Source organism: Perognathus longimembris, chromosome 28 (assembly GCF_023159225.1).
Source record: "Perognathus longimembris pacificus isolate PPM17 chromosome 28, ASM2315922v1, whole genome shotgun sequence".
NCBI classification, from domain to species: Eukaryota; Metazoa; Chordata; class Mammalia; order Rodentia; family Heteromyidae; genus Perognathus; species Perognathus longimembris.
The window spans coordinates 85,032,076-85,058,133 of NC_063188.1; the positions used below are offsets into that span (position 1 = coordinate 85,032,076).

Genomic DNA, 26,058 nt, shown 5'->3' on the forward strand with positions numbered 1-26,058 from the left:
TTGTTTTTAGGCTTTTTTTTTTTTTTTTTTTTTTTGCAGTAGGCTGGAGATGGAATTCAAGGTCTTATGCACGGAGCAAACTTTCTACCATGGAGTGAAACCCCTAGATCAAGGCCAGGACTTAGGAGGCAACTTGCAACCAATAGTATTGGGTGAATCTTTCTCTCTTAAATAAATTTACCAAAATTCTATTATTTAAAAACAGAGGTTCTTTCTAGCTGGGCACCAGTGGTTCATGCCTATAATCTTAGCTACTCAGGAGGTTGAGATCTGAGGAACTCAATTCAAATCCAGCACGAGCAGGAAAGGCTGTAATACTCTTATTTCCACCAAAAAGCCAAAAGTGAAGGTGTGGTTCAAGTGGAAGGGCAGTTGCCATGAATAAAAAAGCTCAGGGATGTGGTTGAGACAGGAGGGAAAAACTGGGAGAGAGCAAGGAATGGGGTGACAATATTTGAAAGGAAATGTACTGTTTGCTGACTTATGTAACTGTAACCCCTCTGTTTTTAGCATTTTCAAATTCCAAACAAAAAGTTCAGGGAGCACCCAGGCTTGAGTACACACACACACACACACACACACACACGTACACGCACATGCACACGCACACACTCCATCCATTTGAATCCTCCCAGCTGGAGATTCTGCCCTTCTAACTTGTGTCCTCTAGACACTGCCCACACAATGGTAAGAAAAGAACATTGTGTGGCCTCCTGGGAGTTTCACAATAAAGATGTGTTAGCATATGAAAGATTCGGAAAAAGTCCCACAGTAAAGAAACTGGGGTTTAATGATTTATCTGATCACAAACACAACCTGCAGCCCTCAATTTCCCTAGTGGCTAAGGGAACCCTTGAGATTAGTTATGGAGTAAATGAATCTTTGTTTTGAAATGCTTCTTAACACATCTGAGACTGCAGGAGCCGCCCCCCACTTTCAGTCTCAGTGCCTGCCCCCCTGCTCTAATGGCGAGTGCACCTTCCTGAACCCTAGGATTTCCAAGCCCCTGTGGGAAGGGGAGGTCAGCTGTCATAGCAGACAAAGGGACTGAGTTGAATGGATTACTGGATTGCTGCCAGGAGAACCGACACCATTCTTAGGACTTAGTCAATGAATTGTTTTGCTCATTCAAGATGGGAGTAAGGGGTGGAGTTCTAGGATCTTCCAATTCCTTGCCTTCCCTTCTGGGAAGTGAGGGCAAATCTTGTTTCTCTTTTCCAGTGGGTACCCATGTGAGAAGAGGAAAACAAATAAAATTACCAGCCAGGCACCAAGGGCTCCCACATGTAATCCTAGCTACTCAGGATGCTGAGATCTGAAGATTGTGGTTCCAAGCAGCAAGCTCCATGAGCCTCTCATCTCCAAATAACCACCAGAAAAATGGAAGTGGTGCTGTGGCTCAAACTGGTAAAGCAAAAGCCTAAATTTAGTGACAGTGCCCAGGCCTTGTGTTTAAGCCCCAGGACTGACAGACACACACACACACACACACACACACACACACACACACACACACACACACACTCCATTCCCACACAGCATTTCACAGGATTCAGCTCTGCCTAGGGCCATCCTGGAGGCAAACTGTTCTTTTCCCCACCCCTCAACTAGAACTTTCTCCATCACATACCCTTGTCCCCTCAACACAAACACTTCTAAACCCAGCTAAACCAAAACATTTCCCCCCCTTTCAGCCAAAGTAGCTTGGCCACCCATTTGGGGGCCGATCAGTCCCTCTGCAGGTCAAGCAGCACAAACTGGGCCCAGCTGAGCAGGAGACAAGAGGTGAGGAGAAGCATAGTCTTGGGGCCAGAGGTCCCGACTCCCTGGGAAGGAAGGCGGTCAGACAAGGAGGCGTTGGCCCCAGTAGTGTTGGTCACCTCCTCCACAGGGACCCTCGGGGCCAATAGTCTAGAGAGGAGGCTGCTGAATCTGCTCACGGTGGTGGCCACGGGCTCTGGGGATGGGCCTGGGCTAGACACGGTGAAGTTCACATCCTCAGGGTCCTCACACAGACCATCCGAGGAGTGTTCAAAGGCCACCTGGCTGAGATCCAGTCCAGCCACAGAGCCTGGGGAGGCACATGGCACATCGGCCACATGCCCAGAACCCTTGATCCAATCCCGCAGCCATTGCAGGTGGCAGTCACAACGCCACGGGTTGCGGAAGAGAAACAGGCGACCTAAGAAAAAGCCTGGTTGGAAGGCTGCCCAGGAGAGCATGGTGAGATGATTGCTATTGAGATGCAGAACCAGGAGACTCGAGAGGTTCTGGAAGGTTCCCTCCTCCACGAAGGCAATGCTGTTGCGGTCCAGGTAGAGCAGCTCCAGTTCCAGCAGATCCACAAACCAGGCGCGTGCCACGTGACCCAACGCGTTCCCGCCCAGATTGAGCGTGCGCAGACGGTGCAGACCGCGGAAGGCATCCGGTGGCAGCTCGGCCAGCAGGTTGTCATTGAGCAGCAGGTGCTCCAGGATGCCACAGTCCCCAAAGGCTCCGGCGTGCACTGCCCGCACGCGATTGCCCTGCAGGCTGAGCGATCGCAGACGCCGCAGGCCCTGCAGCGAGCTGGAGGCCACCGCCTCGATGCGACTGCGCTCCAGGTACACGTGGGTCAAATTGGCCAGGCCACGCAGTGCGCCGGGCACGCGGCGGAACAGGTTGTCAAAGGCGGTGAGCTCACGCAGGGCAGGCAACTCCACTAATAGGCGCTCAGGGACGCTGAACAGGCGACAAGAGGCCAGATCGAGGCGACGCAGGCGACCCAACGTGGCGAAGGTGCGCGCATGCAGATAGCGCAGGTCACCGTTGTGGGCTAGGCGTAGCTCAGCCAAACGTGGCAGGCCTTTGAAAGCGCCAGGGGTGATGAAGGACAGATTGTTATGGCGCAATGACAGGCGACGCAGTGAGGGCAATGTGCCAAAAGCCCGTTCACCCAAGATTCGCAAGCCATTCCGATCCAGGTCAATGGAAGCCGCCTCGCACGGGAACTCAGCCGGTACCCGCAGGAGTCCTGCACGATCACAGCGCACGGAGCAGCCCCGCTCCACACTGCTGCAGGTGCAGGCGGCAGGGCAGGCGCGCTGGCAGGCCTCGGTGGCTTGGGTGCTGTGCAGGCCGATGACCACCACTAGGGGGAGGAGGGGAGCCGGAAGGAGAAGAAAAGACCACAACGGAAAATCAACAAAGATCACATGCCGGGCTGGGCACCAGTGACTCACGACTGCAATCCTGGCTACTCAGGAGGCTGAGATCTGAAGATCACAGTTCCAAGCCAGCGAAGGCAGGAAAGTCCATGAGACTCTTAACTCTAGTAAACTACAAAAAAAAAAAAAAAAAAAAAAGGAAGTGGACCTCTGGCTCAAGTTGGAGAGCACTAGCTTTGAGCAAAAAGTTCAAGGATAGTGCCCAGGGCCCTGAGTTCAGGACTATGTATCAACACACACACACACACACACACACACACACACACACCAGAAAAAGGATGCAGGCCCTTCACCAACTTTTGTGCCCTGCAGATGTCCTCCTAACATCTCCCTAGACTGAGAAAGATTTCTCCATCTATAACACCCTCATTTTGATTTTCCAGTACACTTCATCACCAAAACCTATGCTGCGATCCCTGCATTGGATCCGTTCTAAACTCCCTCGCATCTATTTGACTCTGTGTGTGTGTGTGTGTGTGTGTGTGTGTGTGTGTGTTGTTAAGTGGTGGTGGTTGTAAGGCTTCAACTTGGGGCCTGGGCACTGTCCCTGAGCTCTTTTGCTCAAGGCTAGAACTCTACCACTTTGAGCCACAGCTCCATTTCTGGTTTTTGAGTGGTTAATTGAAGATAAGCATCTCACAGCGACTTTTCTGCTGGGCTGATTCTAACACATATCTTCAGATCTTAGCCTCCTGAGTAGCTAGGATTTCAGGCACGAGGCACTGCACCAGTCTCACTGTGTTCTTACTGGGAGGCAGCAGCTAGCCATGAATAATGGGGATGAGAAAATGGAAAAATCTTTAAAGCTGCCAGTACTTAAAGGGAAAAATATCAACTAGAACAGAGGTATAAGCGGGGACCATGGGAGAAGATCACAAGATCTCTTGGTAATGGTGACTCATGCCTCCAATCGTAACTACTCCACAGGTTGAATTCCAGAAGATGGAGGTTCCAGGCTAGCTCCGAACATAAGTCAGAGAGACTTCCATCTCCAAGACAACCAGCAAAAAGCTGGACTGGATGTATGATTCAAATAGTATGCTGTTCTCACCCTAGAGACAACACAATTTCAATCTATTTAAAGATATTTATGGCTGGATGCCAGTGGCTCACACCTGTAATCCTACCTACTGAGGAGGCTGAGATCTGAGGATCCCAGTTCAAAGCCATGCAGGAAAGTCCATGAGACTCTTATCTCCAATTAATCACAGTAAAAGTTGGAAGTGGCACTGTGGCTCAAGTTGTAGTGCCCAGGCCCAGATTTCAAGCCCCAGGACCAACACACACACACACACATGCACACACACACACACACACACACACACACACACACACACAACTCAGGGCCTGGGCACTGTGCCTAAGCTTTTTTGACCAAAGCTAGTGGTTCTACCACTTGAGCCAAAGCTGCACTTCTGGCTTTTGGAGATCAGAGTCTCACAGACTTTCCTCCCTAGGCTAGCTTTGAACTGCAGTCCTCAGATGTCAGCCTCTTGAGTAGCTACAGTTGTAGGTGTGAGCCACCAGTACCTAGCAGTAATTCTTGTATTGATTGCATTTTGAAATGATTTTTTTGTTCTTCGTGGAGCTTGAACCCAGGGCCTGGACATTGTCTCATTTAGCTCAAGGCTAGTGCTCTACCACTTGAGCCACAGCACCACTTTCAGCTTTTTCAGAGTAGTTTATTAGAGATAAGAGTTTCATGGGCTTTTCTGCTTAAGCTGGCTTTGAGCCACAGTCCTTGGGTCTCAGCTTCCTGAGTAGCCAGGATTACAGGTGTGAGCACCGGTGGTGCCCAGCTGAAATTATATTTTAATATAGCTAATGGAAGCTAATTTTTTTCTTTTCTTTTCTTTTCTTTTTTTTGGCCAGTCCTGGGCCTTGAACTCAAGGCCTGAGCACTGTTCCTGGCTTCCTTTGCTCAAGGCCAGCACTCTGCCACTTGAGCCACAGCACCACTTATGGCCATTTTCTATATATGTGGTGCTGAGGAATCGAACCTAGGGCTTCCTGTATATGAGGCAAGCACTCTTGCCACTAGGCCATATTCCCAGCCCTGGAAGCTAATTTTTTTAAAAAGGTTTCCCTTCTCTTTTTGATGAATCCTCACAGACCTTCTAGTTTGTGGCTATCTAATTTTTGAATATATCTTCTCAAGTAAATGCTTTTAAACTTTAAAAAAAACAAATAATATTTTTGCAGGGCACCAGTGGCTCATACTTGTAATCCTAGCTCCTCAGAAAGCTGAGATCTGAGGATCAAGGTTTGAAGCCAGATCAGGCAGGAAAATTTGTGAGACTTTCATCTCCAATAAACCAGCAAAAAATGTTGGAAGTGGAGCTGTAGTTCAAGGGATAGAGCACTAGCCTTGAGCAAAAAAGATCAAGGACAGGATCTAGGCCCTGAGTTCAAGCCCCAGGATTGGCAAAAGAAAAAGAAACAATGAGACCATATGACGATAGAACTGTCTTTAACTTTAGCACCAACAAATTTAAAAAAAACCCTAAGTGCTAAAAGGAAGTCTCAATTCTATATCCAGAGAAAATATTTCTAGAAATGACAGAAAATATAATTTAAGTAACCAAAATCTGAGAAATTTCATCTCCAGCAGACCTTTGGCCTGAAGAAAAATGATAATACAAGAAAATCAGATCTTGCCAGGCACCAGTGGCTCATGCCTGTAATATTAGCCACTCAGGAGGCTTCCCTGGCAGGAAGGTCCATAAGACTGTTATCTCCAATTAACCACCAAAAAGCCAGAAGTGGCACTGTGGTTCAAGTGGTAGAGTGCTATCCTTTTTTTTTGGCCAGTGCTGGGTCTTGAACTCAGGGCCTAAGCACTGTCCCTGAGCTTCTTTTGCTCAAAGCTTTCGCTCTACTACTTGAGCCACAGTGCCACTTCTGGCTTTTTCCATTTATGTGGTACTGGGGAATTGAACCCAGGGCTTCATGCATGCTAGGCAACACTCTACCACTAAGCCACACTCCCAGCTCCTAGAGTGCTATTCTGGAGAGGGAAAAAAGGCTCAGGGACAGAGTTCAGGCCCTGAATTCAAGCCACAGGAATAGTACCAAAAAATCAGATCTATAGGAAAGGCAAAACAAAATGGAAATTGTAAATTAAATGCAAAAGATTATCCTTTGCAGCAAGAATAGCAATGTAGCCAGGCTCTAGTTGCTCAGACTTACAATCCTTGCTATTCAGGAGGCTGAGATCTGAGGATTGCAGTTCAAGCCAGCCCAGGCAGAAAAGTCCCAAGAGACTCTTACCTCCCATTAACCATGAAAAAAAGCCATAAGTGGCACTGTGGCTCAAAGTAATAGAACACTAGCCTTGAGGAAAGGAGCTTAGGACAGCACCCAGGCCCCATAGCCACCACCAACAAACGAATAACAATGTATAACATATAAATATATGTATAACAATGAATAACATATGTAAATGAAACTATACCAACCATAGCATAAAAGACAAAAAGGGAGGTAAATTAAATTTACTTTTACAAGGATCTTACTTCTTACTTGAAACAATCAGTTCAAGGTATAGCATGACAAATTAAAACTGCATACAATAATCTCTAAAAAATTAAAAGAATCACAATTCCTACCTCACACCATACACAATATATCTAATCTCAAATGCTAACAAATATATTCAGGAATAGTTTAGGGATTTATTTATTTATTTTGTCAGTCCTAGGGCTTGGCCTCAGGGCCTGAGCACTGTCCCTGGCTTCTTTTTGCTCAAGGCTAGCACTCTGCCACTTGAGCCACAGCGCCACTTCTGGCCTTTTCTATATATGTGGTGCTGAGGAATCGAACCCAGGGCTTCATGCATGTGCTAGGTGAGCACTCTACCTCTAATCCACATTCCCAGGCCTAGTTTAGGGATTTTAGTAATGCATGTTGTCTGGATGACATGCACATGTAGTATGCCACCCAAAACAACTAAACTTTATAGGTATTTTTGGCCCTCTTAATGGTGTCAGTCGTGGGACTTGTACTCAGGGCCTGGTTGCTGTCCCTGAGCTTTGTTGCTCAAGGGTACTGCTTTTCCACCTGAGCCACAGCTCTACTTATGGCTTTTGCTTGTTTTTTGGTTTTGATAGTTAATTGGAGATAAGAGTCTCACTCACTTTCTTGCCTGGGCTGGCTTCAAACCATGATCCTCAGATCTCAGCCTCCTGAATACCTAGGATTACAGGTGTAAGCCACTGCACCTGGCTTCCTAACTAACTTCTAGTGTTTGCTCAAGACTGGGATTGCTACATGTATTACTTCATTGACTATGACAGTCCTGCAAGTACTATTCTCTCCTCACAAAAGAGGGGAAAAACAGGTTTGCAGTGTTTAAATGACACCACCTTTTGTTTTTCTTCCCACTATAGTGGGCTATCTCATGCCTCACATAGCTAACCCTCTGAAGCTCCTATTTCTTTCACTGCAAACAGAAGGAACTAACTTTACTTACTGACTTTTGAGCCAGCTCTTCTGGCTCTCATTTGCCATGGATCCTCAGCAGCTGTTGCCAACCACTGCTTCTAAGAAAAAATAACCCAGAATCCCAAGTGTCTTTCTGTAACTTCCTCCTGGCAACAGCTGTGCACACCACGAATGAACACTTTGATCTAAGCAGAGCTAATCACACTCATTCCTTCTCCATAAAAATGAAATAAACACAGAGCCCCTGGTCAGTGAGCTCCTAAGAACAGAAACCTATCTAGCAGCAAGGCTGGGATTTGTATCCAAGCCACAGGCAGCTCAAAAAGTTATGGCACAAGGGCTGGGGATATGGCCTAGTTGCAAGAGTGCTTGCTTCACATATATGAAGCCCTGGGTTCAATTCCCCAGCACCACATATACAGAAAATGTCCAGAAGTGGCGCTGTGGCTCAAGTGGCAGAGTGCTAGCCTTGAGCAAAAAGAAGCCAGAGACAGTGCTCAGACCCTCAGTCCAAGGACCAGGACTGGCAAAAAAAAAAAAATAAAAATTACAGCACTGTAGTTGTCAAGGGTAAAATGAAGAAGCAGGTATACAGTACAAAATATCATAATATCAAAAACTAGGAGCTTGTAAATAACAGTCCAAACTCAAGGCAGAATCGGTGTCTGTTGAGGACTTGATATCTGGTTCATAGTCAGCCATCTTCTTGCTGTGTCTCCACATGGCAAAGGAGAGTAGAGGAGCTCAGTAGAGTCCCTTTAATAAGAGAACTAGTTCCACCCTTAGGACCTATCACCTCCCCCAAAGACCCAACTCTGTGTGTGTATGCTATCCTGGAGACTGAAGGACCTGGCACAGTCCATGAGCTCTTTTGCTCAAGGCTAGTGATCTACCACTTTGAGCCCCAGCACCACTTCTGGTTTTCTGGTGGTGATTTAGAGATAAGCGTCTTAGCCCAGTGCTGAAGCATGCCTGTAATCCTAGCTACTCGAGAGGCTGAGATCTGAGTATTGCAGTTCAAAGCCAGCCCAGGAAAGAAAGTCTATGAGACTCTCATCTCCACTTAACCTCCTGAAAACTGGAAGTGATGCTGTGGTTCAAGTAGTAGAGCGCTAGCCTTGACCTGAAGAGCTCAGGGACAGCCCCCAGGCCCAGAGTTCAAGCCCCACGACCAAAAAAAAAAAGAGTCTCATGCACTTTCCTGCTTGGGCTGGCTTACAGGCATGAGCCACCAGCACCCAGTCTAAGATCCAACTCTTAATAATGTCACCTTGGGGATTTGAGCATATGAATTAGGGGTGAGGATCACAAACATTCAGGCCATAGCAAAAGCAGAGAAAGCAATAGCTCTGATGGGAAAATGGCAGAAATAGGGCTCATGAAACCCAGAGAGAGTAGAAAGTTCTGAGCAGCTCTCTGATTCCTATGAGGTCCTGCCTGAGTTGTTTCTGTGACATTTCCCTATTCCTGTTTGGAAAACCCACTCAAACTTTTTACACAAATGAATGAATGTCTATCCCTCACAACCAAATAACTGCTGAACTAATACTTTTGGAAATTTTAAATATTGTTATTATAAAAGTAATGTTCAGAGAGGTTACCATGTCATAAGTCAGGTAAGGAGTATATTTCTTTTAGGACAGTATCACCCCTTCCTTTGCTCCCTCCCAGTTTTCCCCTGCTTTCTCTGCCCACAAGTTTTAGAGTTCACTTTCAACAACATAGTTTTAGGGGGGTTGGGGTGGTGGGTAAAGGGCTGTTTGGTTTTTGCTGGTCCTGGGGCTTGAACTCAGAGCCTGGGTGCTGTCCCTGAGCTTTTCTTGCTCAAGGCTAGCGCTCTACCACTTAAGCCACTGCTCCACTTCTGGCTTCTTGGTGCTTAATTGGAGATAAGAGTCTTACAGGCCAGGCACAAGTGGTTCACGCCTGTAATCTTAGCCTCTCAGGAGGCTGAGATCTGAGGATCATGGTTCAAAGCCAGCCCTGGAAGGAAAGTCCATAAGACTCCTATCTCCAATTAACCACCAGAAAACCAGAAGTGGAGATGTGGCTCAAAGTGGTAGAGAGCTAGCCTTGAGTGAAAGAATTTAGGTACAGCAACCAGGCACTGAATTCAAGCCCCATGATCTACAACAACAACAAAAGGACAGGACAAGCCTGATCTCTCCATATCCAAATGAAAAGTGATGTCTTTCATAATCACTATTAATCATTACAAAACAAAATTTCCTTGGATACCCAGAGCTGAGCAACATGTGAATACCTTGGCCAAGAAAGCATTTCTCAAATTACAAACATAAAAGATTACAATTTGTAAGTAGAGAAAAGTCAATTCATTTGGCAGTTGCTTAGCAATTTCTCTTCTCACATTGGTATTTTTGGGAAGGATCCATCTGGAAATCAGAAAAGCCTTCAATGCTTTTATAACCCATCTGAGAAATAGCGAGAAGAGGAGACGCGTTTAAACTGGACCTGGGCTTTCTAGAACATTCCATCTGAGGGCATACTCTCTCTACCTAGTTCTCTCATGAACTCTGAGGACACTATTTCTCATGTTTGCTCTAAATTAAATAATAAAAGCCAGCTCAGATAAGTGTTGTCTCTCAATTGCCTCATCTGTGAAATGTGAACAGCTATGAGGAACAGATGCACTGTACACTTAAGACAGCTGTAAAAGCATTGGGCCAAGCTAAAAGTGGGCTCTCAAGGCCACTTGTCATAGGATTAAAGTACAAGAGACAAGAACCAAGTAGAAATCTAGTCCAGGAAAAAAAAATAATCATGACAACAGGTTTTGTTGTTTCCTTTTTTTCCCCTGGTACTAGGGCTTGAACTCAGGGCCTCGTGTTCTCACTCAGCTTTGTTGCTCTGGGTTGGTGTTCTACCACTGAGCCTCAGCTCCACTTCTGGCTTTTTGCTGGTTAATTGGAGATAAGAGTCTCATGGACTTTTCTGCCTGAGTTGTGATAAACCTTGCTCCTCAGATTTCAACCTCCTCAGTATCTTAGGATTGCAGGCATGTGACAGAAAGTGTTGTTGTTTTTGTAATTGTCAGTTGTGGGGCTTGAAGTCAGGGTCAGGGTGCTTTCCCTGAATTCTTTTGCTGAAGGCTAGCACTCTAACAATGGGCCACAGCTCCACTTCTGGTTTTTGAGTGGGTAATTGGCATTAAGAGTCTCCCGAGGACTTTTCTGCCCAGGCTGGCTTTGAATCGTGAACCTCAGATCGCAGCCTCCTGAGTAGGTAGGATTACAGGTGTGAGCCACTGACACCCAACAAAATTGTCTTTGATATCAAAGTGTGTTGTTTAAAATTTCCTGCTTTGACCAGGTATTGTTGGCTCATGCCTATAATCCTAGCTTCTCAGGAGGCTGAGATCAGAGGATTGTGGTTTGAAGCCAGCCAGGGCAGGAAAGTACGTGAGATTCTTATCTCCAATTAACTACTCAGAAAAAGCCAAAGTAGCACTGTGGCCCAAGAGGTAGAGCGCTCTCCTGAAGCAAAAGAAGCTCAGAGACAGGGCTGAGAATGTGTCTTAGCAGTAGAGTGCTTGCCTAGCATGCATGAAGCCCTGGGTTCCATTCCTCAGCACCACATAAACAGAAAAGGCCAGAAGTGGCGCTGTGGCTCAAGTGGTAGAGTGCTAGCCTTGAACAAAAAAGAAGCCAGGGACAGTGCTCAGGCCCTGAGTCCAAGGCCCAGGACTGGCCAAAAAAGAAGCACAGGGACAACACCCAGGCCCTAAATTCAAGCCCCGGGATTGGCAAAAAAAAATAAAAATGGCAGACCAGGGCTTGGCTCAAATGGTACTAGAGAATACCAATCTTAAGCAAGAGAACCAGGCAAGAGCACAAAAGAGCACAAAACCCTGCACACGCACGCGCGTGCGCGCGCGCACACACACACACACACACACACACACACACACACACACACACACACACACACGGGAATCAGCCAGGCACCAGTTGCTCATGCCTGTAATCCTAACTACTTAGCAGGCTGAGATCTGAGGATCATGGCAGGAAGATCCATGAGACTCTTATCTCCAATTAACCACCAGAAAACAGGAAGTAGTGCTGTGGCTCAAGTTGTAGAGTGGTAGCCTTGAGTTGATAGAGCTCAGGGACAGCGGCCATGCCCTGAGTTCCAGCCCCACAACCATACAGGCCAGCCCTGGAGCTGCAGGAAGGTAGCGCTGGCTGGCCCCAGACTTCATACAGAATGAAGTCTTTTTTTATTGTAAAGGTGACATACAGAGGAGGTACATTAGTAAGGTAATGAGTACATTTCTTGTCAAACAGTGTCACCCCTCCTCCCCCCCCCCCATGACGTCTTAATGCAGAGCAGCTGAGGACTTTCTCTTTGCAGGCCCTCAGCTTCACAAATATGTGTTTTTCCCCCCTTGAGGTTTGCCAGGAGAAAGGTTTACTCATGGACTTTCCAACCACAGACTGAGTTTGGAATGTTTCTTTCTTCTTATTGTGGGCTGTTTTTTTTTTTTTTTTTTAACTTGTGCCTCACGAAACCAAAATAGCCCAGGAAAATATGGGTAATTTTCAGTTTCAGCAAAATTCTATTCAGCCACTGTGGCTCTAGAAATTATTCCCCTTCTCACTCCTGGCAAAAGCTACTCCAAATGGCACCTAAGATCAAACCCAATACTAGATTTTCCAAATAAAATAGATTGGGGGAAGTGAAATGTAGCAGTATTGACCATGCCATGCATGGCTTCTAGCCAAACACCATATACCACATCAGAGTCTGTGATAGGCAAAAAGGCCCCTGGGATTCCAGCTACAGCACCAGCTCAGGTGAGTCACAAGGGATGGAGAATTTTGTCTTTGATATGGTTTGCTACTTAAGTGTGTCCCCCCCCCCCAACATTTGTGTGTTGGAATCTTGAGCTGGAATGTAATGGTGTTGAGAAGTGGTAGATCTTTAAGAGGTGGAGCCTAGCCAGGCACTGGTGGCTCGTGGCTGTAATCTGTAATCTTCCTGTAAACCAAGCTACTCAGGAGACTGAGATGTGAGGATGGCAGTTTGAAGCCAGCCTGGGCAGAAAAGTCTATGAGACTCTCATCTCCAATATACTACTCAGAAAAAGCCGGAAGTGGCGCTGTGGTTCAAGTGGTAGAGCACTAGCCTTGAACACAAAGAGGCTCAGGAAGAATGTCCAGGACATGAGTTCAAGCCTCAGGACCACCAAAAAAGGTGGTGGAGCCTTATGGGAGCTAAGTATGTCATTAGGAGCCCTGCCCTTGTTAAGGGGTAATGTAATTCTCCATCTCTCAGGAAGTCCCACAAGAGTGGATTGAAGCCAGCCTGGCACCTTCTCTGTTTTGAGGGGTTTGTTTGGTGTTTTGTTTTGTTTTTGTAACCGTCTGGGGTCTTGAACTTGGGGCCTGGGCACTGTCCCTGAGCTCTTTTGTTCAAGGCTAGAGCTATATCACTTTGAGTCACCATACCATTTTCAATTTTCTGGCAGTTAATTGGAGATAAGAGTCTTGTAGACTTTCCTGCCCAGGCTGGCTTAGAACTGCAATCCTCAGATCTCAAGCTCCTGAGTAGCAAGGATTATAGGCCTGAGCCACCAGTGTCCAGCTCTTCCTGAACTTTTGTGCTCAAGGCTGGTATTCTACCATATGAGCCACAGCTCCACTTTGAACTTTTTGGTGATTAACTGGAGATAATAGTCCCACACTTCCCTGCCTGAGCTGGCTTTGAAACTCGATCTTCAGATCTCAGCCTTCTGAGTATCTAGTTTTACAGGCGTGAGCCACTGGTGTCCTCTGAATCCTTCTTTTTTGTTTTGTTTTGCTAGTCCTGGGGCTTGGACTCAGGGCCTGAGCACTGTCCCTGGCTTCTTTTGGCTCAAGGCTAGCACTCTGCCACTTGAGCCACAGTGCCACTTCTGGCCTTTTTTATATATGTGGTGCTGGGGAATCGAACCCAGGGCTTCATGCATACAAGACAAGCACTTTACCACTAGGCCATATTCCCAGCCCCACTCCTCTGAATCCTTCTTAATTCTTATCTGGCCATATAATCTCTTCCTCTCCAACATGATGTCTTTACCCATGATGAACAGATGTTAGCAAATTACTCCTGAACCTCCTAAACTATGAGCTAAATAAACCATTTCTTTGTAAAATACCAGCCCCTGGACATTGTGTTGTAGCAGGAGACAGAGATGTTTAGCCCATGTAAGATTCAAGAAATCATTTGGTACATGATGAGACAGACATATGCTTCTCATTGGCTTTCATCTGTTTCTATTGACAATTTTGTATGGCCTTCAGAGACATTATAAATATCCAAATAACTCTTTGGCAGAAAAAAAGTATCTCAAACCCTGTGTTACTACAACAGAAAACAGATGAGTTGGGTGGAAAAAAAACAAAGAGAGAGAGAGAGAGGATGGTGGGAGGGAGGGGGGGAGGGAGGAAGGAAGGAAGGAAGGAAGGAAGGAAGGAAGGAAGGAAAGAAGGCAGGAAGGAAGGAAGGAAAGAAAGAGAGAGAGAAAGAAACAAAGAAAAAGCCAGGTGCTAGTGGATCACGCCTGTAGCTTTGAGTGAAGATCAGGGAGAGCACCCAGGCCCTGAGTTCAAGCCAGACTCTAACAAAAACAAAAGGAAGGAAGGAAGGAACTTAGATATGTCCCTAACAGAAAGCAACTTATCTTCCCAACAGTAGGCCAATAGCTAAATGAACCAGTACATTCATACAAAGAATACTGTTCTTCCATTAAAAGAAAGGAACGACTACTTGCCGGTCCAAGCATTGATATCAATGAATCTCACACACACCGCTTAACATGTCACAGTACCTAATCTCAACAATAAAGGATTTATTCTCGTCCTATGGCCCTCTTTTGTTATTTTGTGCCTGCCCTAGGGCTTGAACTCACGGTCACGCCACAGCTCCACTTCTGGATTTTTGATGCCTAATTAAAGATACAAGACTCGGGGACTTCCTTGCCCTGGCTAGCCTTGAACTTCAATCCCTAGATCTCAGTCTCCTGAGTAGCTAAGATTACAGGTGTGAGCCACTGGCACCCAGTTATGTTTAGCTGTGTGTATGTGTGTGTGCGCGTGCGCACGTGCATGTGCACGCTAATCCTGGGCCTTGAACTCAGGACCTGGGCTCTGTCCCTGAACTTCTTTTGCTCAAGGCTAGCACTCTGCCACTTGAGCCACAGCGCCACTTCTGGCCGTTTTCTGTATATGTGGTGCTGAGGAATTGAACCCAGGGCTTCATGTATATGAGGCAAGCACTCTTGCCACTAGGCCATATCCCCAACACTGAGACTGTTATTTCTTTTTTTTTTTTTTTTTGGCCAGTCCTGGGGCTTGGACTCAGGGCCTGAGCACTGTCCCTGGCTTCTTTTTGCTCAAGGCTAGGACTCTGCCACTTGAGCCACAGCGCCACTTCTGGCCATTTTCTGTATGTGATGCTGGGGAATTGAACCCAGGGCCTCATGTATACGAGGCAAGCACTTTTGCCACTAGGCCATATCCCCAGCCCAAGACTGTTATTTCTAACTAACTACTCAGAAAAAGCCAAAATGGAGCTGTGGCTCAAGTGGTAAAGCGCTAGCCTTGAACAAAAAGAGGCTCAGAGGCTCAGAGACAGAGCCCAGGCCCTGAATTCAAGCCCCAGGACAGGCGCGCGCGCACACACACACACACACACACACACACACACACACAGAGAGAGAGAGACAGAGAGAGAGAGAAGATGACAATAAGGTGAAAAAAACAAAACACATATCTTGACCTCTAAAGACTCAATCCAGAGCAAGCCAAATATGAAGCAGGTTAGGGAATTCAGACATTATGCTGTTAGCAACAGAAAGGGGCAGGGGTAACATGGGAGAGGGTATATATGCTCCTCCATCTTTTTTTGCCAGTCTTGGTGCTTGAACTCTGCCTGGGCACTGTCCCTGAGCTTCCTTTTGCTCAAGGCTAGCACTCTACCACTTGAGCCACAGTGCCACTTCCAGCTTTGTCCGTTTATGTAGTACTGAGGAATTGAACCCAGGGCTTCATGTATGCTAGCTAGGCAAGCACTGTATCACTAAGCCACATTCCCAACCCCTCCACCATCATTGAGAAAAAGCACTTCCAGGAAAACTGCACATCCCCTGGAGGAAAATTTCAGTTCCCAGCTTGCCCCAGATTTTCCCCTACTAGGCACTTCAAATTCTCCCAAGTTCTTAATTTGTGAAGCTTGTTCATTCGGGCGGGGGGCGGGGGGGGGGCGTGCGCTAATCCTAGGGCTTGAATTTAGGGCCTGAGTACTATCCCTTAGCTTTTTTGCTCAAGGCTGGCACTTTACCACTTGAGCCACAGTTCCACTTCCAGTTTTTATTTATTTGTTTGTTTGTTTTGGTAGTTAATTGGAGATAAAGAGTCTCAGCAGCTTTTCTGCTTGGGCTAGCTTCGAACTGCAATGCTCAAATCGCACCTTCCTGAATAGGTAGGATTTCACACATGAGCCCTTAGTACATGGCTTCTCTCATTCTCCCTACCCCCTCTCCTAGCCAAGAAGTCAGATTGCTCCCCCTGCCTGCTCCCCATGCCAGCTTCTCAGGAACACATTGTCCCTATTCCTTGTGATCCTTCCATAGAGGAATCTTCTCAGTGCTGCTAGAATATGTTTTAAATGAAAGCACCAGGGAATGCAGTGTGGGTCATTAATTTTAAGTGCCTCTATTGTTAGCACATGATGTCATCGCTGAGCTTGCCAATTTGTCACAAGAAGTCTGGATGGATTTCTGGTTTCTGCAGCAGGGACCGTGCCATTTTGTAGCACGCAGGCTCAGAATACTGTCTGCATTTTGTGTGCAAGAGCAGAGCTTTGAGGGCAAGTTTAAAATAAGACTGGCTCTTGCAAGCAAACATTCTGTCCCAATGAGTCAATCAAACCTCATCTCCTTTCTAGGTAGGAAAAATGGCAAGAAGCTGGGGGTTGGGAATTATATAAATGGTAACCACTAACCTTTGAAGAATCCTCGAGGCAGGAAGTTGTGTCCTATTTAGCCTAATGTTCCCTATGCCTTGTTCCAGTTTTTTTTCTCTCCTCATTTATTTATTGGATGTCCCATAAATGAAAGTAAGCTTTTCACGAACAGAGGCCACATGGCTATATCTTTCATAGCATACCTTAGATGTAGAGAAGGTTCACTATCTTATTTTTGGGAGTTTGTTGTTGGTTTTTTTTTTTGTCTGAGACTGGGACTCTAACTCAGTACCTGCTGCTTTCACTCATTGGCTAGGACTTTACCAACTGAGCCACGCCTCCAACCCCTCTATTGTTGTCTTAAATAGTGCAAGTTCTACTTCTTAATAAGGTAAAATACAAAATAAGAAAATTTCTCATACAAGGGCTTTAGAACAATTTGGTGACAGTTCTTTGCCCGTACCATATACAGAAACATACAGAGGTCTAATACATAGGCCATCAAAATGTCAAGTAATTATATTCACCCCCAAAGATAAGAAGGGAAAAAACATTTCTTTGGATAGAATCATTTACTGAAGAATTTAACAAGAGATTTTATTTTTCCCTTGAGTTATCTCCAGTTTAAGCAGCTGGAGGGGGACAGAATTACTTGGGAACTTCTTCGTGGTTTGTTTGTTTGATAAGCATGAACTCTTCCACTGAACTACACTCCAAGCCTTTCTTTTTTTTTGCCTCCTGGGGTTTGGACTCAGGGCCTGAGCACTGTCCCTGGCTTTTTTGCTCAAGGCTAGCACTCTACCACTTGAGCCACAGCGCCACTTCGGCTTTTTCTGTTTATGTGGTGCTGAGGAATCGAACCCAGGGCTTCATGCATGCAAGGCAAGCACTCTACCGCTAAGCCATATTCCCAGCCTCCCAGCCTTTCTTGGCATGTTAAAATGCAGGCCAGATGCTGCTCGCTCAGACCTACCTAGCTATTCAGGAAGCTAAGATCTGAGGATCACAGTTCAAAGCCAGCCCAGGCAGGAAAGCCCATGAGACTCTTACCTCCAATTAACCACAAAAATCCAGACATAGAGTTGTAGAGTTGTAGCTTAGGTGGCAGAATCGAGCCTTGAGCACAAAAGCTCAGAGACAGCACCCAGGCCCTGAGTTCAAGCCCCAGGACAGGAGGGGCGAAAAAATAACAGGAGAAAAACTTTAAAAAAATTCTAGGGGGCTGGGAATATAGCCTAGTGGCAAGAGTGCCTGCCTCGGATACACGAGGCCCTAGGTTCGATTCCCCAGCACCACATATACAGAAAACGGCCAGAAGCGGCGCTGTGGCTCAAGTGGCAGAGTGCTAGCCTTGAGCGGGAAGAAGCCAGGGACAGTGCTCAGGCCCTGAGTCCAAGGCCCAGGACTGGCCAAAAAAAAAAAGAAAAGAAAAAAAAAATTCTAGCTACATGGCCTGGTAGGAGGATGTTAGTCTGAGGCTGCCCTGGGGCTGTATCTAAAAAAAAATAACCTCAAGACAAAAGGGCTAGGAGCCTGGCTTAAGTAGTAAGATGCTTGCCCAGCAAGCATAAGACCCTGTGTTCAAACCAGTACTACCAAAAAAAACCTCAACATCTATAATCTCAAATTTGTTGACTTATTTCCCTTTCACATGATGCTCTTTAAAGAGATTTTGAGTTTTAATTGAGTGGTGCAATGTTGTAATTAGAAAAATTATTATAGTTTGAGATTACCAAACGAATATATTCATATCTGAAACTAGAATAAGAAAATCATCTCTCTGAAATAATTTCAAGTTTGGGGCTCAGGAGTTCTGCTTTTTAAACAAAATACTTTTTAAAAAAAATGTTCCCAGGTGCCAGTGGCTCACACCTGTAATCCTAGCTACTCTGGGGGCTGAGATCTGAAGATCCAGGTTCAAACCCAGCCTGGATGGGCTGGGAATATGGCCTAGTGGTAAAGTGTTTGCCTCATATGCATGAGGCCCTGGGTTCGATTCCCCAGCACCACATATGTAGAAAAAAGCCAGAATTGGTGCTGTGGCTCAAGAGGTAGAGTGCTAGCCTTGAGCAAAAAGAAGCCAGGGACAGTGCTCAGGCCCTGAGTCCATGGCCCCAGGACTGGCAACAAAAACAAAACAAATAAACAAACCCAGCCTGGACAGGAAAGTCTATGAGACTCTTATTTCTTTTTTTTTTTTTTTAGAAATGCAAGTTACTGGGGCTGGGGATATAGCCTAGTGGCAAGAGTGCCTGCCTCGGATACACGAGGCCCTAGGTTCGATTCCCCAGCACCACATATACAGAAAACGGCCAGAAGCGGCGCTGTGGCTCAAGTGGCAGAGTGCTAGCCTTGAGCGGGAAGAAGCCAGGGACAGTGCTCAGGCCCTGAGTCCAAGGCCCAAGACTGGCCAAAAAAAAAAAAAAAAAAAAAAAAAGAAATGCAAGTTACTTTTAATATTTCACTCGTGTTTACAGAAATTTTTCTTTCTTTTTTTTTTTTTTTTTGGCCAGTCCTGGGCCTTGGACTCAGGGCCTGAGCACTGTCCCTGGCGAGACTCTTATTTCTAATGAACTACCAAAAAGCCAGAAATGGTGCTGTGGTTCAAAGTGAAAGAGCTCTAGCCTTGAATACAAAAAAAGCTTGGAGACAGTGCTCAGGCCCTGAGTTCAAGCCTCAGGACCGGCAGCCCGCACCCCCGCCCTCCTGCTCTCTGATCCCTCACCCGCAGTCATACCTATACTCAAATTCGACCAAGAATATCCAGATAAAGCTGTCACCAAAGCCACTTGACTCAGTGCATCTTCCCAACCCCGCCCCCATTAGCCACAAGACTTACCATACAGAAGCAGGATCAACATCTCTCCGCCTTCCATGTACCTGCTGGCTTAGAGCCCCCCCATCTGTGGGATCCCTGCCTGGAGGGGGGGTGGGGGAGAAAGTGACAGGTCACCAAATCACCAGGGTCCTGGATGGGTCCCTTGAGAGCCCTTCCTCCACAATTCCCCAGTGCCCAGCTTTTCTCTCTCTTTTGCATTCATTCTCCCCCCTCCCCCCAAATCCTGGTGTTGGGTTAAGAGAAACCAGTAGCAACAACCAATCAGAAGCTGCTCCCAGATTCAGAGCTTGGATCTATTTGAAACCCTTCATGAAGCTAAGATTCCTACAGTTACTCCAATAGTAGCTATCTCCACAGAGAGGCCTTTAGTGACCAGCCCCCAAATACTGCTTACCATTCCGGAGTCTGCCTAGTCTCACTCCTCCAAAGTATCCCCCAAACCCTCCATCTCCCAAGTCAGGCAGCCACAGATGCTTTCAAAAGGAATGGTCCAAGGAAGAAGGGACCCCCTGGGGACAGGGGGAAACAGGGGTGATGAGGAAGAGCTGCTTGTGCAGGTTTGATTGCTTATTGTTCTTTCACTAGATTTAATGGCAGTAAAATCCTCTGTATCAGATGAGGATTAACAGAGATGAGAAAAACGTGTCTGCCTTTCAAATCACCAAAGCCAGTGACAGATTTTGCTGACACACCAATCAGCTTTATCCTCAGGCCTTGGCCACCCCAGTTTTCCTGCTCCCTCCATCTGCCTGGCCCCTTTCTCTCCTTAAAGCCCTCTCCATATGCCCTTCCCCCTTCCCTGACTCTGGTCCCAGCCACAAGCAAGATGCTGCCAAAAATTGGCTTCTTGCTCCCCAAATAGCATGATCAGCATTTTCGACAAGGCCAGTTATATAACTGGAAGAGCTGGAGAAGGGGCAGGCAGTTTTCACAGAGTGATGGTGTTTTTTCCCCTGAAATGCAGCCTTACTGCTTTCCTTGCTTTGGAATAGTGGCTGGTGGATGATCTCATGATCTCAACAGAGATCGTGACAGGGGCCCTTCGATTCCACGAAGGTTACAGAGTGAGATTTCAGCTGCAGCTTCCCAGTCCTATGGCCCAAGGCAGCAAGTCTAGACTGGCTTCAGAATCTGGCTGAGGCTTACCAAACCCTAAACCCTACCCTAAGTGTGGCTTGGGGACTAGCAGGGGTAGCAGGCCCTGGGAGCCTGTCTGGGAAGGGGAGCAAAGTGCCAACACCCCGCCCCTGCCACAGACCTTGTGACTTAGACTCAGCGGCTGCATTTTAACAGGATGGGGAAAGGAAGAACTCTCTTTGCTGGGAAGATCTGGAAAGCTCTAGTTTAAGAAGTGATGCTGGGCTGGGAATATGGCCTAGTGGCTAGAGTGCTTGCCTCGTATACATGAAGCCCTGGGTTCGATTCCCCAGTACCACATATATAGAAAATGTCCAGAAGTGGTGCTGTGGCTCAAGTGGCAGAGTGCTAGCCTTGAGCAAAAAGAAGCCAGGGACAGTGCTCAGGCCCTGAGTCCAAGGCCCACAACTGAAAAAAAAAACTGGGGCTGGGAATATGGCCTAGTGGCAAGAGAGCTTGCCTCGTATACATGAAGCCCTGGGTTCGATTCCCCAGTACCACATATATAGAAAATGTCCAGAAGTGGTGCTGTGGCTCAAGTGGCAGAGTGCTAGCCTTGAGCAAAAAGAAGCCAGGGACAGTGCTCAGGCCCTGAGTCCAAGGCCCACAACTGAAAAAAAAAACTGGGGCTGGGAATATGGCCTAGTGGCAAGAGAGCTTGCCTCGTATACATGAAGCCCTGGGTTCGATTCCCCAGTACCACATATATAGAAAATGTCCAGAAGTGGTGCTGTGGCTCAAGTGGCAGAGTGCTAGCCTTGAGCAAAAAGAAGCCAGGGACAGTGCTCAGGCCCTGAGTCCAAGGCCCAGGAATGGCAAAAAAAAAAAAGTGATGCTGGCACTAGATATTGTATATATGCCTACCTGATCTAAGGAAGGGAAAGAAAAATCAGTGTATAAGATATCACAAGCAATGTATTCACTGCTTTATTATGTAACTGTACCCCCTTTGCACAACACCTTGTCGGGACTGGGAATATGGTCTAGTGGTAAAGTGCTCGCCTTGTATTCATGAAGCCCTGGGTTCAATTCCTCAGCACCACATATATAGAAAAAGCTGGAAGTGGCGCTGTGGCTCAAGTGGCAGAGTGCTAGCCTTGAGCAAAAGAAGCCAAGGACAGTGCTCAGGCCCTGAGTTCAAGCCCCAGGACTGGCACACCTTGTCAATAAAATTTAATTAAAAAAATAAAACTATTTAAAAAAAGAAGTGATGCTGGAGGGCCTGTTTCTCTGGGCCCAGCAGTTCTGCTGCCCCCACATTCTCTGATCCCAGCCCAACTTTTGAGAGTTCAGTGTGGGGCTAGGCCCTCTGCTCCCTGCTGGGACAGCAATCCCCACCTACCCATAGCAAGCTTGCTAGATTCTGGCGCTGTTTGTAGGTCTCTGTAGTGAGCCAAGTGGCTGGGAACACAGCATTGCAGTGGAGTGCTTGCCTAGCATGCATGAAGTTCTGGGTTCCATTCCTTAGCACCACATAAATGGAAAAAGTCGGAAGTGCCTTAAGTGGTAGAGTGCTAGCCTTGAGCAAAAAGAAGCCAGGGACAGTGCTCAGGCCCTGAGTTCAATCCCCAGGACTGGCAAAAAAAATAGTGAGAAGTTTCTAGGGTTTTGATTTTTGCTTTTGCGCTGGTCCTGAGACTTGAATGCAGGGCCTGGGTACTGTCCCTTAGCCTTTTCTGCCCAGGGCTAGTCCTCTACCACTTGAGCCACAGCTCCACTTCTGTGTGTGTGTGTGTGTGTGTGTGTGTGTGTGTGTGTGTGTGTGTGTGTGTGTAATTGGAGTCAAGAGTCTCACAGTCTTACCTGCCTGGGCTGGCTTTTAACTGTGATCCTCAGATCTCACCCTCCTAAGTACACAGGATTACAGGTGGGAGCCCCCAGCACCTGGCCACTTCAGCTTTTTTTGGCTGGTTAATTGGAGATCAAAGTCTTATCGATTTCTCTGCCTGGCTTAGCTTTGAAACTTCATCCTCAGATCTTAACCCCCTGATTAGCTAAGATTTATGGTATGAGCCACCCACACCGGATACTAAACCAGATTCAATTTCACCACCCCAAACCCACTTCACATACCTACATGCATGGCATGGGCACAAGACCATTGTGCGGTGGGGGGGGGGGGGGATGAATGTGATTAGCCTGATACTACATGAAACCAAGTAAGATATTCCATTTCCTTTTATGAGAAGTAGAAATCTGCAAGGGAAGGACATCTGTGATCACCCAATCACCTCATTCATTTCTTTTTTTTTCTTTTTTTTGGCCAGTCCTGGGGCTTGGACTCAGGGCCTGAGCACTGTCCCTGGCTTCCTTTTGCTCAAGGCTAGCACTCTGCCACTTGAGCCACAGCACCACTTCTGGCCATTTTCTGTATATGTGGTGCTGGGGAATCGAACCCAGGGCTTCATGTATAGGAGGCAAGCACTCTAGCCACTAGGCCATATCCCCAGCCCCTCACCTCATTCATTTCTTCTCTTCATTTACAAATGGAGAAACTCAGGTCCACCAACTGCAATGTCCTGTCCTTAGCCTGGGACAAGGCTCTATCATAAGAAAGTGTTTAGTGTGGGAGGGGCAGACAAGGTAGAAATAAAGGAGATTTTCAAGCAAGTCACCTCTGGGCCAAACATAGTGTAGTACTCCAGGGAGCTTGGGTATTATCCTCCAGCTCCATCCTTCCTGGATGGCTGTTTGCTTCCTGGTAGTGAAGTGAAATAATACAGATACCCTGGTTCCTACAGAAAGTTTCTCTGGGTGCCTGTAGTTCATGCCTATAATCCTAGCTACTCAGGAGGATAACACCTGAGGATTGTTGTTCAAAGCCAGCTGAGACAGGAAAGCCCAGTGAGACTCTTATCTCCACCAAAAAACCTGAAGCAGAGCTGTGGCTCAAAGTGGTAGAGCTGTAGCATTGAGCAAAAGAGGTCAAGGACAGTGCCTAGGCCCTGACTTCAAGCTGCATGAGTGACCAAAAACAAAACAAACAAACAAAAAACCCACATCACTTTGACAATAAGTAAGAAAAAAAAGAGTAAAACAAAAACAAAAAAAGCTCAGGGAGAGTGTCCAGGCCCTGAGTTCAAGCCCCTGGACCAGCACATATGAAAAAGGATAGTCCAGTATCAGTGACTTCTACCTGTGACCCTTGCTACTCAGGAGGCTGAGATCTAAAAAGTCAGGTTTGAAGGTAAAGGATTTATCTCTCCCCTCTAAGGCCCATTCTTCCTATGTATCCAAAGATGGAATTGAACCCCACCCCATTTTCCCAGGCACCAAGCAAAACCCCAGATGTGCATGGATTTGCTTTGATGTTCAGGCAGGGCAATTAACCTAAGCCCAGCTGTAAACAGTCCATTGTAGGCCCAAATGAAAAGCCCCCAACTTCCTATACCTAAGGGCTTTTTCATTAACCTCTGTCTCCTTGCTCAGACCCCATATAAGCCTGGTCCCAAATTCACCCCCTCACACAACCTCCAAACCCATGGGAATGTCTGTACCCCTCGCTGGCAATAAATGGTCCTTGCCTGTTGATGACTGAGTCCAGCCTATTCCTTTTCCATTCTCCTGCATTTTCCTAACAGAAGGCAGACTTGGCAGCAAAGCTCATGAGACATTCCTCTTCACTTAACCACCAAAATGTCAGAAGTAGAAGTGTGGCTCAAATGGTAGAGTACCAGCCTTGAACAATAAGCAAGAGCAAAAGGCTTCGAGCAGGCTGGGAATATGGCCTAGTGGTAGAGTGCATGCCTCGCATACCTGAAGCCCTGGGTTCGATTCCCAAGCACCACATATATAGATAAACGCCAGAAGTGGCGCTGTGGCTCAAGTGGCAGAGCGCTAGCCTTGAGCAAAAAGAAGCCAGGGACAGTGCTCAGGCCCTGAGTCCAAGGCCCAGGACTGGCAAAAATTTAAAAAAAAAATCAAAAAGGTTTTGAGTTCAAGCCCCAGCACACACACGCACAATAGGATGACAAGACATACTTTTTGTTTTTTTTCTTTTTTGGTACTGAGGATTGAACTCAGAATGTTGCACTTGCTAGGCAAGTGCTCTGCCACTGAGCTACATCCTAGCCATAGAATATACTTTATTTAACAATCTGTTAGCTTGATTTCTAATATCCAAATATTTAGACATATGGCATATGGGCTCTGTGTGTTCTCTTGCCTCAGATCCTAGCAGTATTGGGAACAAGCTTATGTTTGACACAGAGGTGGAAGTGCCCATCAGTATACTTAAGGGAATTGAGGTGAGCATTTATGATGGAGCTGTGGAAAGAGAACCAAGGTGAGTGACAGCTTAGGCCCTGGACCTGACCTTTTCTCTCAACTGCTCAGTGGTCTCAAGACAGGTATGTTCAGATCCCTTGCCTTATTCAGTACTTGAGACACATCCCAGCTGGGTAACAGTGGCTCATTCCTGTAATCCCAGATAGTCAGGAAGCTGAGATTTGGGGATCACAGTTCAAAGCCAGTACAGTCAGGAAGGTTCATGAGACTCAGGAGTGGAGCTCAACGTGTTAAGAGTGCCAGACATGGGGCTGGGAATATGGCCTAGTGGTAAAGTGCTCGCCTCCTATACATGAAGCCCTGGGTTCGATTCCTCAGCATCACATATATAGAAAAACCCAGAAGTGGCACTGTGGCTCAAGTGGCAGGGAGCTAGCTTTGAGCAAAAAGAAGCTCAGGGACAGTGCTCAGGTCCTGAGTTCAAGCCCCAGGACTGGCAAAACAACAACAACAAAAGAGTGCTAGCCGTGTGTAAAAGAAGTCAGGGACAGCACCCAGATTCTGAGTGCAAGCTCCATGACTGACATAAAAAAGTCCATGTAAAACAAGTTCCCTTTAAAGGAAACAAAACCATTTTTTTCTGAGCCAGGTATGAGCCAAGGACCGGGAACATGGATTGAAGTTATCCCAATGACATGGTCCGCCATAAAATAGGTGATAAAGTCCCAGAACAAAAGAAAATCATAAATCAACACATTTTTTAAATTACATTGGTGGGAACACCAGAGAAGTGGGTTACAGCTAAGCAGGAAAATATTTTCCACAGGTTTCAGATTTTATCTCCTAGCGTTTTTTCACTTTAGGGTTTAGTGAAGGCAACAGGCTTGCTAAGCTTAGGGGTAAATTGTTATGAGAGGTTTACCTAATAGTCTCAAGAATGTTAAGGCAGATACAAAAGGTAAGGTAAATGACTCTAAAAATAGCCCAAGCTAATCTTGGTTCTGTCTTACAGCAATCCATCTCTCCACAATTGCCTTACTCTGGTCAGCCCAAATCAAAGGAGTACCTCGGTGGGATTTTTATGACAAACAGCTTCAGTCACACAGGTGAGGGTGAGGTTAGGATGGGGTGTCCCTTTTAGCTTCACAGGCTCTAGATTTTCTGGGGTGTTAGGATAAGGCCACCCCCAATTCCTACATGAGAACAAGATCAAGCGAGGGTAGCCACTCCACTTCTTGCCAG

The 26,058-nt window shown here is 46.6% G+C and overlaps 1 protein-coding gene across 1 annotated transcript; it reads right to left on the reverse strand.

Annotated features, from left to right (window-relative positions):
• Positions 1-1,525: 1,525 nt before the first annotated feature.
• Nyx (nyctalopin) lies at positions 1,526-19,474 on the reverse strand. Its single transcript, XM_048335432.1, has 2 exons — positions 19,453-19,474; positions 1,526-3,130 (listed from the first exon to the last, which is right to left on the reverse strand). Exons 1-2 carry the CDS (start codon positions 19,472-19,474, stop codon positions 1,728-1,730), a joined length of 1,425 nt encoding a protein of 474 aa, XP_048191389.1. The 3' UTR covers positions 1,526-1,727.
• Positions 19,475-26,058: the final 6,584 nt, after the last annotated feature.

Coding starts and splice junctions, on each gene's coding strand:
- Nyx (XM_048335432.1), bottom strand. CDS start 19,474: ATGTTGATCCTGCTTCTGTATG. Junction 3,131..19,452: donor GTTGATCCTGCTTCTGTATG/GTAAGTCTTGTG, acceptor TCCTCCCCCTAG/TGGTGGTCATCGGCCTGCAC.